Genomic DNA, 12,454 nt, shown 5'->3' with positions numbered 1-12,454 from the left:
TGTGAGCATTATAAGCAGAAGAGCTGTGTCTGTTGTGTATATTGAAGTACTCCCAGCCTGAAACATAGAAGGCACTTCATAAATACTTCTTGAAGAGGTTAAGAGTGATTTGTAGCTCTTAATGGGGAAAATAGTCTCCCTCATAAGATGTTGATTATTTTGCTCTCCTTCTTTTCCCTATCTCCAATGAAAAAATTACAAATAGATACTAAAATTCTCCCATAAATGTCCCCAAGATGGTTTTCATTCTGAATATGAGAATCTGGTGCTTAAGTGGTAAATTTAGACAGATGTGGATGCTATAAAGTAACTTTAGTTCTTTGTTTTTCTCCATAGTAAAAACAAATTTGTCTCTATCTTAGGTGAGTACAGAGCTAAGGAAATAATACCCAAATGACAACAGTTTGGCCAAATCTTCAGGTTCTATTTCACAAATGACTCCATCTAGAAGGATTTTAGTATTTCCTCTGGTGCTTGTTACTTTTTTTCCCCCCATAAAATGTATGACCCAAACTTATTCCTTTTTAAAAGCTGAACTTATAGCTTTACACATTTTAATTAACTGTTCTGAAAATACTTTTTTCTTTTAAGAAGTAGAAATTAGAAAACATTCTGTGTGAAAGGGATATATTTTACAGAATTATTTCTTATTTTTGAATTTGAACTCTGTAACTTAATATGGAAGTTGAGTGTCATCAAGGGAGAGACAGGTACCCAGGTCAAATAAGATTGGATAAAATGTCTGCCTTGGCCACCTGTGTCAGGGGCTAAAGATCGAACTGATTGCTTTTGGGCTTCACATTCAGAAACAAGGACTTCTGAATTCATACCTGAGTTTGGCAAGTTTAGCCAGAGCTTTTTAAAACCTATTTATAAGTGTTTGTCTTTCAATATGTTTCCTCATTCTTTTTTTTTTTTTTTTTTTTTGAGACTGAGTTTCACTCTTGTTGCCCAGGCTGGAGTGCAGTGGTGCGATCTCAACTCACCATAACCTCCGCCTCCCGGGTTCAAGCGATTCTCCTGCCTGAGCCTCTTGAGTAGCTGGGATTACAGGCATACGCCACCACACCCAACTAATTTTGTATTTTTAGTAGAGACGGGGTTTCTCCATGTTGGTCAGGCTGGTCTTGAACTCCCAACCTCAGATGATCCACCCGCCTCGGCCTCCCAAAGTGTTGATATTACATGCGTGAGCCACTGCGCCCGGCCTCCTCATTCTTTTTAATTATTACATGTAAGCACAATATTCTTTGTAGCTATTAGATTTAAATACAATGGTTAGGTTCAGAGATATTATAGAGAAATTTAAAGAGGAACTATTGAGTTGCTTCAATGTAGTAAGCATTTGAAGAATAAATGTACAACTCTTCATAGATTTTATGTTCTTAGAACATTTCTGCCAAATTTATCTGTTTCATAGGTTACGTGCAACATAGATATATTGGATATGTTGGATATTGTATTAGTTATCTATTGTGATGTAACAAATTATGCCAAAACTTATCAGCTTAAAACAACATTTATTGGTGAGAACACATGGACACATAGAGGGGAACAACACACCCTGGGGCCTGCCGGAAGGTGGAGGGTGGGAGGAGAGAGAAGATCAGGAAAAATAACTAATGGGTACTTAATTAGTTATTAATCCTGCTTAATAGCTGGATGATGAAATAATCTCTATGACAAACCCCCGTGACACAAGTTTACCTATATAACAAACCTGCGCTTGTACCCCTGAACTTAAAAGTTAAAAAAAGAAAATATGTGGACTATAGGTTTTCTGATTTCTAAAAAATAACATAAACAAAACATTTATTATGGTAGCTTCTGTTAGTTAGGAATCTGAGTTGAGTGTGGCTCAGCTGGGTGCCTCTGGCTTAAGGTCTCTCGTGAGGTTATAGTCAAGCTGTCAGCCACGGCTGCAGTTGTCTCAAGGCTTGGCTCAAGTTGACTCAAGGCTGAAGAGTCTGTTTCTGAGCTCACTTGTAGTTATTGGCAGACCTCAGATTGCCCATATGGGTCTCTCCGCAGAGCTGCCCCATGACACAGAGGCTGGCTTCCCTCTTGGCCAAGAGAGGGCATGAGAGAGTACTCAAAATTCAAGGCTTAGTCTCTTATAACCTAATTAATAAAATCACATCATTTCTGCTATATGCTGGTGGTTAGAAGTCATTCACTAGGTCACTTCAAAGGGGGGATCATTGTGGGCCACCTCAGAGGCTGTGTATGGTGGTTGGGGGGCACACACACAGTTTTGCACTAACTTGTGGTCCCCCCAAATTCATATGTTGAAGTCCTAACCTCTGGTATCTCAGAATGTAATCATATTTGGAGAAGGTCTTTAAGGGGTGATTAAGATAAAATGAGGCAGTTAGGGTGGGCCCTATTCCAATACAACTAGTGTCCTTTTAAGAAGGGGACATTTGGACAATGGAGAGAGACATCAGGGATGCCTAGCACAGAAAAAGACCACGTGAGGACACAGTGCAAACAGAGGAGATCGGCTTCAGGAGGAACCAAACCTGCTGATAGCTTGATCTTGGACTTCACTGTGAGAAAATACATTTCCATTGTTTAAACCACTTAGTTTGTGATACTTTGTTATGGCTGCCATAGCAAACTTATATACACATATGTAACATTTTTAAAGAAAATGTTTTTCATAATGTTTAAATTTCACCATAATCAGAATATATCTTCTTTTTCTCCTTGAAATTGCAGGAGCAATGTTCCTTTAGTTGGGACTGGGGGCCTTCCTTTCCTACCCAGGGAATCTGGAAAGATGTTAGAATTGAAGCCTATAATATTTGTCACCTGAACTACTTCACATTTTCCCCAATATATGGTAAGCTGAAAGATGTGATTTTTTTTCTTTTTGAGTCTTCTTGTTATAAAAATTGGGTTTATAATTGAAATACAGAGGTATGTTTTTCAGAGATTTAGAATTTAGAATTTCAGAGATTTAGAAATTGATTGTGGTACAATCAATTTATAAAAGTAAAAAATAGGTACAAACTGATTTTACATGAAAATTGACAATATAAAGCAGATATGTAGGTAGGTATCTTTTAGCATATTTTACAGAAAAAGGAAAAAATGAAATGGAAGAGCAGCTCCAAGTTTTCCTGAGGTAAGTATTCTTTCTTGAAAGAACTGGGCCTGCTGGCTGATGCTCCTTTTTGCTGCCTCTGTAGTCACTTTTAGTGTCAAATTCTTGCTTTGCTCACACCGTTAGACTGGCTTTCTGTCTCTGTACATTTTCTTCATAACCTGGAGCACTAACTACTCTGAGGGCCCTGACACAAAGGCCCTGACACAACAGCCTTGTGAAGAGTTAAAAATAAACTGGAAGGTAAACATGGCAAAAGAAAGATTTCTTTTCTTTTCTTTTTTTTTTTTTTTTTTGAGATGGAGTTTCACTCTTGTTGCCCAGCCTGGAGTGCAGTGGCGCAATCTTGGCTCACTGCAGCCTCTGCCTCCCGGGTTCAAGCGATTTCCTGCCTCAGCCTCCTGAGTAACTGTGATTACAGGCATGTGCCACCACACCCAGCTAATTTTGTATTTTTAGTAGAGATGGGGTTTCTCCATATTGGCCAGTCTCGAACTCCTGACCTCAGGTGATCTGCCCGCCTCAGCCTCCCAAAGTGCTGGGATTACAGGCATAAGCCACTGCGCCTGGCCAAAAGAAATATTTCTAAGGTGAAAAATAGTACTTTTTAAGTTGAAGCAACTATTCAATATCAAGGAGCATTGAAATAGAACCTCAGAAATCTCACAGATGTCAGTGGATAAGTTAAAAGCTGGTTAAATATTTGTTGCTTTCTTTGCTCAGCACTGTTTATTTGATAAAAGAAATAGAGTAGGTACACTGATCCCTTCATGTGTGGGGAGGGGAGATACAAACAATTACCAAACAAAACAAATAACCTTCCAAGATAAGAGCCAGAAAATCAAAGATCAGTGAGGATTTGAGAAGTTAGGGAAATGAAGGATGAAGATGGAGGCAAGTGAGATCTTAAATGAGAGCATGCAATGCTCAGTGTAATCACACGGAGGCCTAACTAGATGAAATCAGTAAGATAGAATGTGGTGTGTCAGTTCAAGAGTTCTGTTATCTTGAGAGCCCTGGTGACCTTAGCTTGCTATTCAATTGAGCCAAATCTGTATTTTCTGAAGGCAGAAGATGAAAGCAAATGATAGATGCTTAGATTTGAGGAGGTTATTTGGTGCTGTTGGTATTTTTAAACTTTAAAAAGGCATTAAAAGATCTAATTTAAATTGCACATGTAAATGTGGCTGTGCTTATAATTCTCTAGTTTAGTGCTTCCCAAACTATTCTTCTGAGGTGTAATCCAACTAAAGATTTTCGCTACTAAAATCAAATAATGGTTTAATCTCCCTTCATCCCATGTTACCACCCATACGTTTTCTCAGGTATAAATAACAGAATCTGGTGTGAGAAGTGGTCTGAGCTGAGCGCAGTGGCTCATGCCTGTAATTCCAGCACTTTGGGAGGCCAAAGTGGGTGGATTCCCTGAGCCTAAGAGTTAGAGACCAACCTGGGCAACATGGCAAAATCCTATCTCTGACAAAAAATACAAAAATTAGCCAGGCCTGGTGGCGTTCACCTGTAGTCCCAGCTACTCGAGAGGCTGAGGTGGCAGGATCGCTTGAGCTCAGGAGGTAGAGCTGCTGTGAGTTGTGATTGTACCACTGCACTCCAGCCTGGGTGATGGAGCGAGATGCTGTTTAAAAAAAAAAAAAAAGTGGTCCGATTTAGCAAAAAGTTATTTATTTATTTTGAAGCTTAATCAGTATTTTGGGTGGTCTGCAAAATGCATTATAAGCTCTGGGTACCCTGATGCCTGAAAAAAATTTGAATAATACTGCTCTGGTTTAATTTACAATTTGAATATGAAACTAAACATTTCTTCCTGAGTTATTAGAGTTCACTTTATTAGTCACTAGTGACTGAATGAATTTTATATGAATTAATTTAAATGATGCTTAAAATTCAATTTAGATTCAGTGTAAACAGTTTCTCCTCTCAACTACATTGGTGAAGGTTAAATACATTTTTTAAATTGACACGTAATATTTGTACATATTTATGGGGTATGTGTGGTATTTTGTTACATGCATAGAATGTGTAATGATCAAGTCAAGGTAATTTGGGTATCTATCACCTCTAGTATTTATCATTTCTCTATGTTGGGAATATTTCAAGTCCTCTCTTCTAGCTATTTTGAAATATACAATACATGTTGTTAAGTATAGTCACACTATTATGCTGTCAAACATAGAACTTATTCCTTCTATTTAAATGCATGCTTGTACCCATTCATCAGCCTTTCTTCATTCCTCTCTGCCACTCATATACCCCTCCTAGCCTCTGGTCTCTATTATTTCACTCTCTACCTCCATGAGATCAACATTTTTACCTCCGACATGTGAGTGGCAAGATGCAAAATTTGTCTTTCTCTGTCTAATTTCACTTAACATAATGACCTCCAGTTCCATCCATGTTGCTGTGGAAGACATGATTTTATTCTTTTTTATCCATTCATCTGTTGATGGACACTTAGGTTGATTCTATATCTTTGCTATTGTGAATAGTGCTGCAGTAAACATGGGGTGCAAGTATCTTTTTGTTATACTGATTTCTTTTTCTGTGGATAGTTACCTATTAGTGGGATTCTTGGATTGTATGGTAATGGCTCTACTATTAGTTTCTTGAGAAATATAGTATTTCCATTGTGGCTGTACTCACTCATATTCCCACAACCGTGTATAAATGTTTCTTTCCTCTTCTCTGCATCCTCTCCAGCATCTATTATTTTTTGTCTTTTCAGTAATAGTCATTCTAACTGGAGTAAGATAGTATTTGTGGTTTTGATTTACAGTTCCCTGATGATTAGTGATGTTGACCATTTGTGCATATACCTGTTGGCCATTTGTATGTCTTCTTTAGAGAAATGTCTATTCATGTCCTTTGCCCAATTTTAAATGGGGTTATTTGCTTTTTTACTGTTCAATTGAGTTCCTTGTGTATTCCAGATATTAGTACCTTGTCAAATGAATAGTCTGCAAATATTTTCTCCCATTCAACAAGTTGTCTCTACATTCTGTTGAATGCTTCCTTTGCTGTGAAGAAGCTTTCTAGTTTCATATAGTACTATTTGTCTATGTTTATGTTTGTTATCTTTGCTTTTGAGGTCTTAGCTATAAAAATCTTTGTCTAGATCGATGTCTTGAAATGCTTCTCGTATGTTTTCTTCTAGTAGTTTTATTGTTTCAGGTCTTATGTTTAAGTCTTTAATCCATCTTGAGTTGATTTTTATTTATGGTGAGAGATAAGAGTCCAGTTTCATTTTTCTGCTTATGGATATCCAATTTTCCCCGCACCATTTATTGAAGAGGATTGAAGAGGGTATTCTTTCTCCAATGCATGTTCTCTGACCAAGATGCCTTTGTGAAAAATCAGTTAGTTATTAATAAGTGGATTTATTTCTGGGGTTTACACTCTGTTCCTTTGGTTTATGTATCTGTTTTCAGGTAGTGTGATGCCTTCTTTTGACTCAGGATTGCTTTGGTTGTTTGAGCTCTTTTTTGGTTCCATATGAATTGTAGGATTTTTTTTCTATTTCTGTAAAAAGTGACTTTGGTATTTTGATAGTGATTGCATTGACTCTGTAGATTGCTTTGGGTAGTATGGTGGTCATTTTAATGATATTAATTCTTCCAACCCATGAGCATGGGATGTTTTTCGATTTGTTTGTGTGACCTCTTCAATTTATTTCATCAGACGTTTGTAGTTTTCCTTGTAGAGGTCTTTCACCTTTTTGGTTACATTTATTCCTAGGTATTTTATTTTTTGTAGCTATTGTAAATGGGATTGCCTTCTTGATTTCTTTCTCAGCTAGTTCATCATTGATGTGTAGAAACACTACTAATTTTTGTATGTTGACTTTGTGTCCTACAAATTTGCTGAATTTATTTATCAGATCTAAGATTTTTTTATGAATCTTCCAAGTTTTTGCAGATGTAAGAGCATGTCATCTGCAAAGAGGAATAATTTTACTTCCTCTTTTCCAATTTGGTACCTTTTATGTTTTTCTCTTGCTTTATTGCCCTGGATAGGACTTCCAGCATTTTATTGGATAGGAGTGGTGAACGTGGGCATCTTTTTCCCATTCTAGTTCTTAGAGGAAAGACTTTCAGCTCCTCCTCATTTGGTGTGATGTTAGCTCTGGGTTTTTATATATGGCTTTTATTATGTTGAGGTATGCTCCTTCTATGACTAATTTGTTCATAGTTTTTATCATGAAGGGATATTGAATTTTATTAAATGCTTTTTCTGCATCTGTTGAGATGATCATCTGTTTTCTGTCTTTCATTCTGTTGATGTGATGTATCACGTTTATTGATTTGTGCAAATGTAAGATCCTTGCATCCCTGGGATAAATTCTACTTGCTCATGGTATATTATCTTTTTGATATACTGTTGGAGTTGGTTTGCTAGGATTTTGTTGAGGATCTTTGGATCCATGCTAATCAGGGATATTGAGCTATAGTTTTCTTTATTTTCTTTTCTTTCCTTTTTTTATTTCTTGTTGCCTCTCTGTGTGGTTTTGATATTAGCGTGATGCTGACCTCTAGAATGAGTTAGAGAGAATTATCTACTCTTCAATTTTTGGAATAGTTTGTGTGGAATTGGTATTAGTTCTTCATTGTAACTTTGGTAAAATTTGGCAGTGAAGGCATCCAGTCCTGGATTTTTTTCTGTTGGAAGATTTTATTGCTGATTCAGTCTTGCTACTTATTATTAGTCGTTCAGGTTCACTGTTTCCTTCCTTCCTTCCTTCCTTCCTTCCTTCCTTCCTTCCTTCCTTCCTTTCTCTCTCTCTCTTTCTTTCTTTCTTTCCTTCCTTACTTCCTTCCTTTCTTTTTCTTTTCTTTTCTTCCTTCCTTCCTTCCTTCCTTTCTTTTCTTTCTCTCTCTCTCTCTCTCTCTCTTTCTTTCTTCCTTTCTTTTTTCCTTTCCTTTCCTTTTCTGCCTTGCCTTGCCTTTTCCTTTTTCCTCCCTCTCTCCCTCCTTTCCTTTCTTTTCCTTTCCTTCCTGACAGGGCCTTGCTATGTTGCCCAGGCTGGTTTCCAACTCCTGTTCTTAAGCAATCCTCCTGCCTTGGCCTCCCAAAGTGTTGGAATTACATGAGCCACTGCGCCTGGCCTCTATTTTTTTGTCAGTCAGTATTGGCAGGTTGTATGTGTCCAGGAATTTACCTATTTCCTCTATGTTTTTCAGTTTGTTAGTGTATCATTCATAATAGTCTCTGGTGATCTGTTGTGTTTCTGTAGTATCAGTTGTAATGTATCCTTTCTCATTTCTCATATATATATATTTTGTATATAATAATATACAAAATATTAGTATATTTTGTAAACGTGTATTAGGTTCATTTGGTCTAAAATACAGCTTTCTGATTTTGTTTATTTGGGTCTTCTCCTTGATTAGTCTACATAGGGGTTTATCAATCTTGTTTTCAAAAAACAAACTTTTCATTTCATTGATCCTTTGCTGTTTTTTTTGTCTCTATTTAATTGAGTTCTGCTCTGATCATTATTATCACTTTTCTTCTTCTAATTTTGGATTGAGTTTGTTCTTGTTTTTCTAGTTCCTTGAGGAGCATTGTTAGGTTGTTTATTTGAAATCTTTCTACTTTTTGGATGTAAGTATCTGTTGCTATAAACTTCCCTCTTAGCACTGCTTTTGCTGTATTCCATAGGTTTTGATATGTTGTGCTTCAATTTTTATCTGTTTCAAGACGTTTTTTATTACCTCCTTAATTTCTTTCTTGACCCAATTGTCATTTCAGAGCATGTTTAATTTCCATGTGCTTGTGCAGGTTCCAAAGTTCCTCTTGTTATTGATTTCTAGTTTTATTCTGTTGTGGTCTGAAAAGACTTGATATGATTTTAATTTTTAAAAACTTGTTGAGTCATTTTTTTGCCTAACGTATTATCTATCCTTGAGAATATGCTATGTGCTAATGAGAAGAATGTGCATTTTGTAGCTGTAATATATTTTTTAAATGTGTATTAGGTTCATTTGGTCTAAAGTGCAGCTTAAATACAGTGTTTCTTTGTTAATTTTTTGTCTAGATGATCTGCGTAATGCTGAGAGTAAGATGTTGAAATCCTCCACTATTATTGTATTGGAATCTATCTTTCTTTAGATTTGGTAATATTTGCTTCATGAATCTGGGTGCTCCCAAGTTGGGTGCAGATATGTGTAGAATTATTATATTCTCTTGTGGATTTGATCATTTTATCATGATACAGTGACCTTTTTTGTCTGTTTTTACTGTTTTTTGACTTAAACTTTGTTTTATTTGATGTTGATATAGCTATGCCTGCTCATTTTTATTTCCATTTGCATGGAATGTATTTTTCCATTCCTTTACTTTCAGTCCATGTATGTCTTTAGGGGTGAGTTGAGCTACCTGTAGGCAGCATATAGTTTGGTCATGTTTTTAAAAAATCCTGTCAGTCAATTTATATCTTTTAAGTGGAAAGTTTAATTCATTTACCCTCAAGGTTATTATTGATATATGAGGGCTTATTCCTCATATATTTTATTAATTATACTTAATTAATAAAATTAATTAAGTCATTTTATTAATTGACTTCTGGTTGTTTTGTATACCTTTTTTTCTTTCTATTATTGTTTATCACTGTGGTTTGGTGTTTTTCTGTAGTGTTAACATTTGGGTCCTTTATGATCCTTATTTGTGATTACTCAACCAGTGGTTTTATGCTTTTATGTATTTTCATGATGGTAGATATTATCTTTTCACTTCCATATGTAGAACTCCCTTAACCATTTCTTGTAGGTCTGGTCTAGTGGTGATGAATTCCCTCAGCTTTTGCTTGTCTTAGAAAGATGATTTGTCCTATATTTATGAAGGATAAATTTGCTGGGTATGGCATCCTTGGCTGGGAGCTGTTCTCTTTCAGCACTTTGAATATATCATTCCATTTTTTCCTGGCCTGTGATGTTTTTGCTGAAAAATCTGATCTGCTGTTAGTGTGATGAGGGTTTCCTTATAAGTAACTAGGTGCTTTTCTCTCGCTGATTTTAGAATTCTCTCTTTGTCTTTGACTTTTGACAGTTTGATTGTAATGTGCCATGGAGAAGGCCTTATTGAATGGATCTGTTTGGGAATCTCTGAGATTTTTTTATCTAGATATTAAATCTCTTGCTAGACTTGGGAAGTTTTCAGCTATTATTTTGTTAAATAAGTTTTCTCTCTTTGTAATTTTCTGTTTGCTTTCTGGCACACTGAAAATTAGAATATTTAGTCACTTTATGGTATTCCATATGTCATGTAGTCTTTTGTCAATCTTTTTTATTCTTTTAAAAAAGTTTTGTTTGACTGGTTTACTTCCAAAAATCTGTCCTCAAGTTCTGAAATTCTTTCTTCTGCTTTCTCTAGTTATTGTTGAAGCTTTCAAATGTATTTTGTATTTCATTAAACAAATTCTTCAATTCCAGAATTTATGTTTGGTTCTTTTTTATTATATCTGTCTGTTTGGTAAATCTCTTATTGATACCCTGAATTGTTTTTCTGATTTCTTTTTTTTTCTGAGTTATCTTGCATCTCAATGAATGTCTTTAATTTCCTTATTTTGAATTCTTTATATGGGATTTCATACATTTTATTGGAATCTGTTGTTGGATAATTATGGTATTCCTTTGAAAGTGTCATATTTCCTTGCTTTTGCATGTTTATTGTGTCCTCATGTTTATATCCATGCATCTGGTATAACAACCACTTCTTCTAATTTTTTTGAATTCTCTTTTATAGGGGAGGAATTTTTCTTGAAGATGTATCTGTGGTATTGTTTGGGTAGGGCACTTTTGCTTTGATTTTGAGTGCTTGCAATAGTATAGTTTCTGTATGATTTCTTCAGCTGTAAACAGCATCAGTGGTGTTTGTGATTTCCTCAGTGGCTTAGGGTATAGCTGTTAGTGGAGGCTGTAGTGAAGTTTTGCTGGGGATGGGGACATCAAGAAGGCCAGTCCTTGGACTTCACTGGTGGCAGCAGCAGGCTGAGTGTGCCTGTCCTTGGGCTTCAGTGCAGTATATGCTGGTACTGGTGTTAGTGAGTCCAGGCATGATGAATCTTGGGCCTCCAGGTGACTGGCCTGCTTGGGTGCTGGCAGTGGCAGTGGTAGACCACTGGTCTGGATGGGTGGGTCTTCAGGCCCCTGGACAGCAGGTATGGCATGGGAAATGGCAGTAGCAGTGGCAGGACAATCCCCTGGTTTCCAAGAAGTCTGCATTGGTGTTGACAGTGGCTGCAACAGGCTGGGCACACTAGTCCCCAGGCCCGTAGGTGGCACATGCAGGCAGATGTTAGCTGTGGTAGTAGCTGCAGGTTTAGTGGGCCTGTCCTCAGGCTCCTGGGAGGAGTGCTGAGGTACCAACAGTGGTGGATGGGGCAGGGTCATCCCCAGGCTTCCAGACCATTTGCTCAGGCACTGAGTGGGAGTGTAGAGCCAGGCCAGGCAGGCCTGTCCTCAGACCCCTCTAGTGGTGCATGTGGGAGCTGGCTGTGGTAGGCAGGCATGGGATGATATCCAGACCACTGGTGGAATGCTTGGGTGGGGGCAGTAGTGACTGTGCTGCCGCCCTGCTCCTGGGGAGGATGGGGTTGCTTTCAGTGGCAGTAGCTATAGGTGACTGGAGAGCATGCACTTTCGCCCCAGGTAGTGGAGATAAGCAGGGTAGCCCTTCCACAGGGTGTTTTGAAATGTGCAGCAGCCCTGCTCCTGGGGGTGGTGGAGTTGCTTCAGCATTGGTGGCAGCAGCCAGCAGCAGTGCCTGGCTACACTTGGGGATGTCAGTAAGTCTCCAGGAATGTGGAGATGTAGGGGCTATTAAGCCTAAAGTCAGCATGCAGTCCAGTCGGGGCTAGGCTCTCAAAATGGTGCCTTGCTTTAACTGCTTAGGAGCTCCCTCTCTGGAGCAATGCCATTGCATATCTTGTAGCTCCCTATACTAGTCCTGGGGGCTGCGAGGGTGGAGGTGCTCTCTCATGGCTAGGATTGCAGGAGTCCATAATGGGAATGTAGACCACTGGAGGCTACTCACTTACCTTCTCCCAGCACTGGGGAGCCTCTCCAGGCTTTCAGCTGGTCCCTGCTAAGCAGGGCTCCTTGCTTTTCTCTCCTTCCTTACCTTTCTGTCACTTTTCTCTGGAATTTCAGTGTTTTTTGATAGGTGATCTGTCTGAAGGGGTTCTTCTTGGTGGAGGTGGCAAATACCAGATGCCGCTAGTCAGCCATCTTGAAGCTCCTCCTTCATTTTTGAAATATTATGACAGTAATATATTTTGTACTTAACATAGAGAAATATATGTTTCCTGTTAAGAAGATGTGCTTTGTGCAT

At 37.9% G+C, this 12,454-nt stretch overlaps 1 protein-coding gene across 5 annotated transcripts in view; it reads left to right on the top strand.

Annotated features, from left to right (window-relative positions):
* Window positions 1-12,454, top strand: part of MANBA (mannosidase beta) — a 129,520-nt gene that overhangs the window by 43,893 nt on the left and 73,173 nt on the right. For all 5 annotated transcript variants that reach the window (XM_001169005.6, XM_063808980.1, XM_016951932.4 and 2 more), the window contains one exon: window positions 2,722-2,845. In XM_001169005.6, the coding sequence (XP_001169005.2) occupies window positions 2,722-2,845 (124 nt within the window). The remainder of the gene's footprint in view (window positions 1-2,721; window positions 2,846-12,454) is intronic.

Source organism: Pan troglodytes, chromosome 3 (genome assembly GCF_028858775.2).
Source record: "Pan troglodytes isolate AG18354 chromosome 3, NHGRI_mPanTro3-v2.0_pri, whole genome shotgun sequence".
Lineage (NCBI taxonomy): Eukaryota > Metazoa > Chordata > Mammalia > Primates > Hominidae > Pan > Pan troglodytes.
Note: the sequence above shows the minus strand (reverse complement) of the source record. Positions and strands in the feature narration are given on the sequence as shown.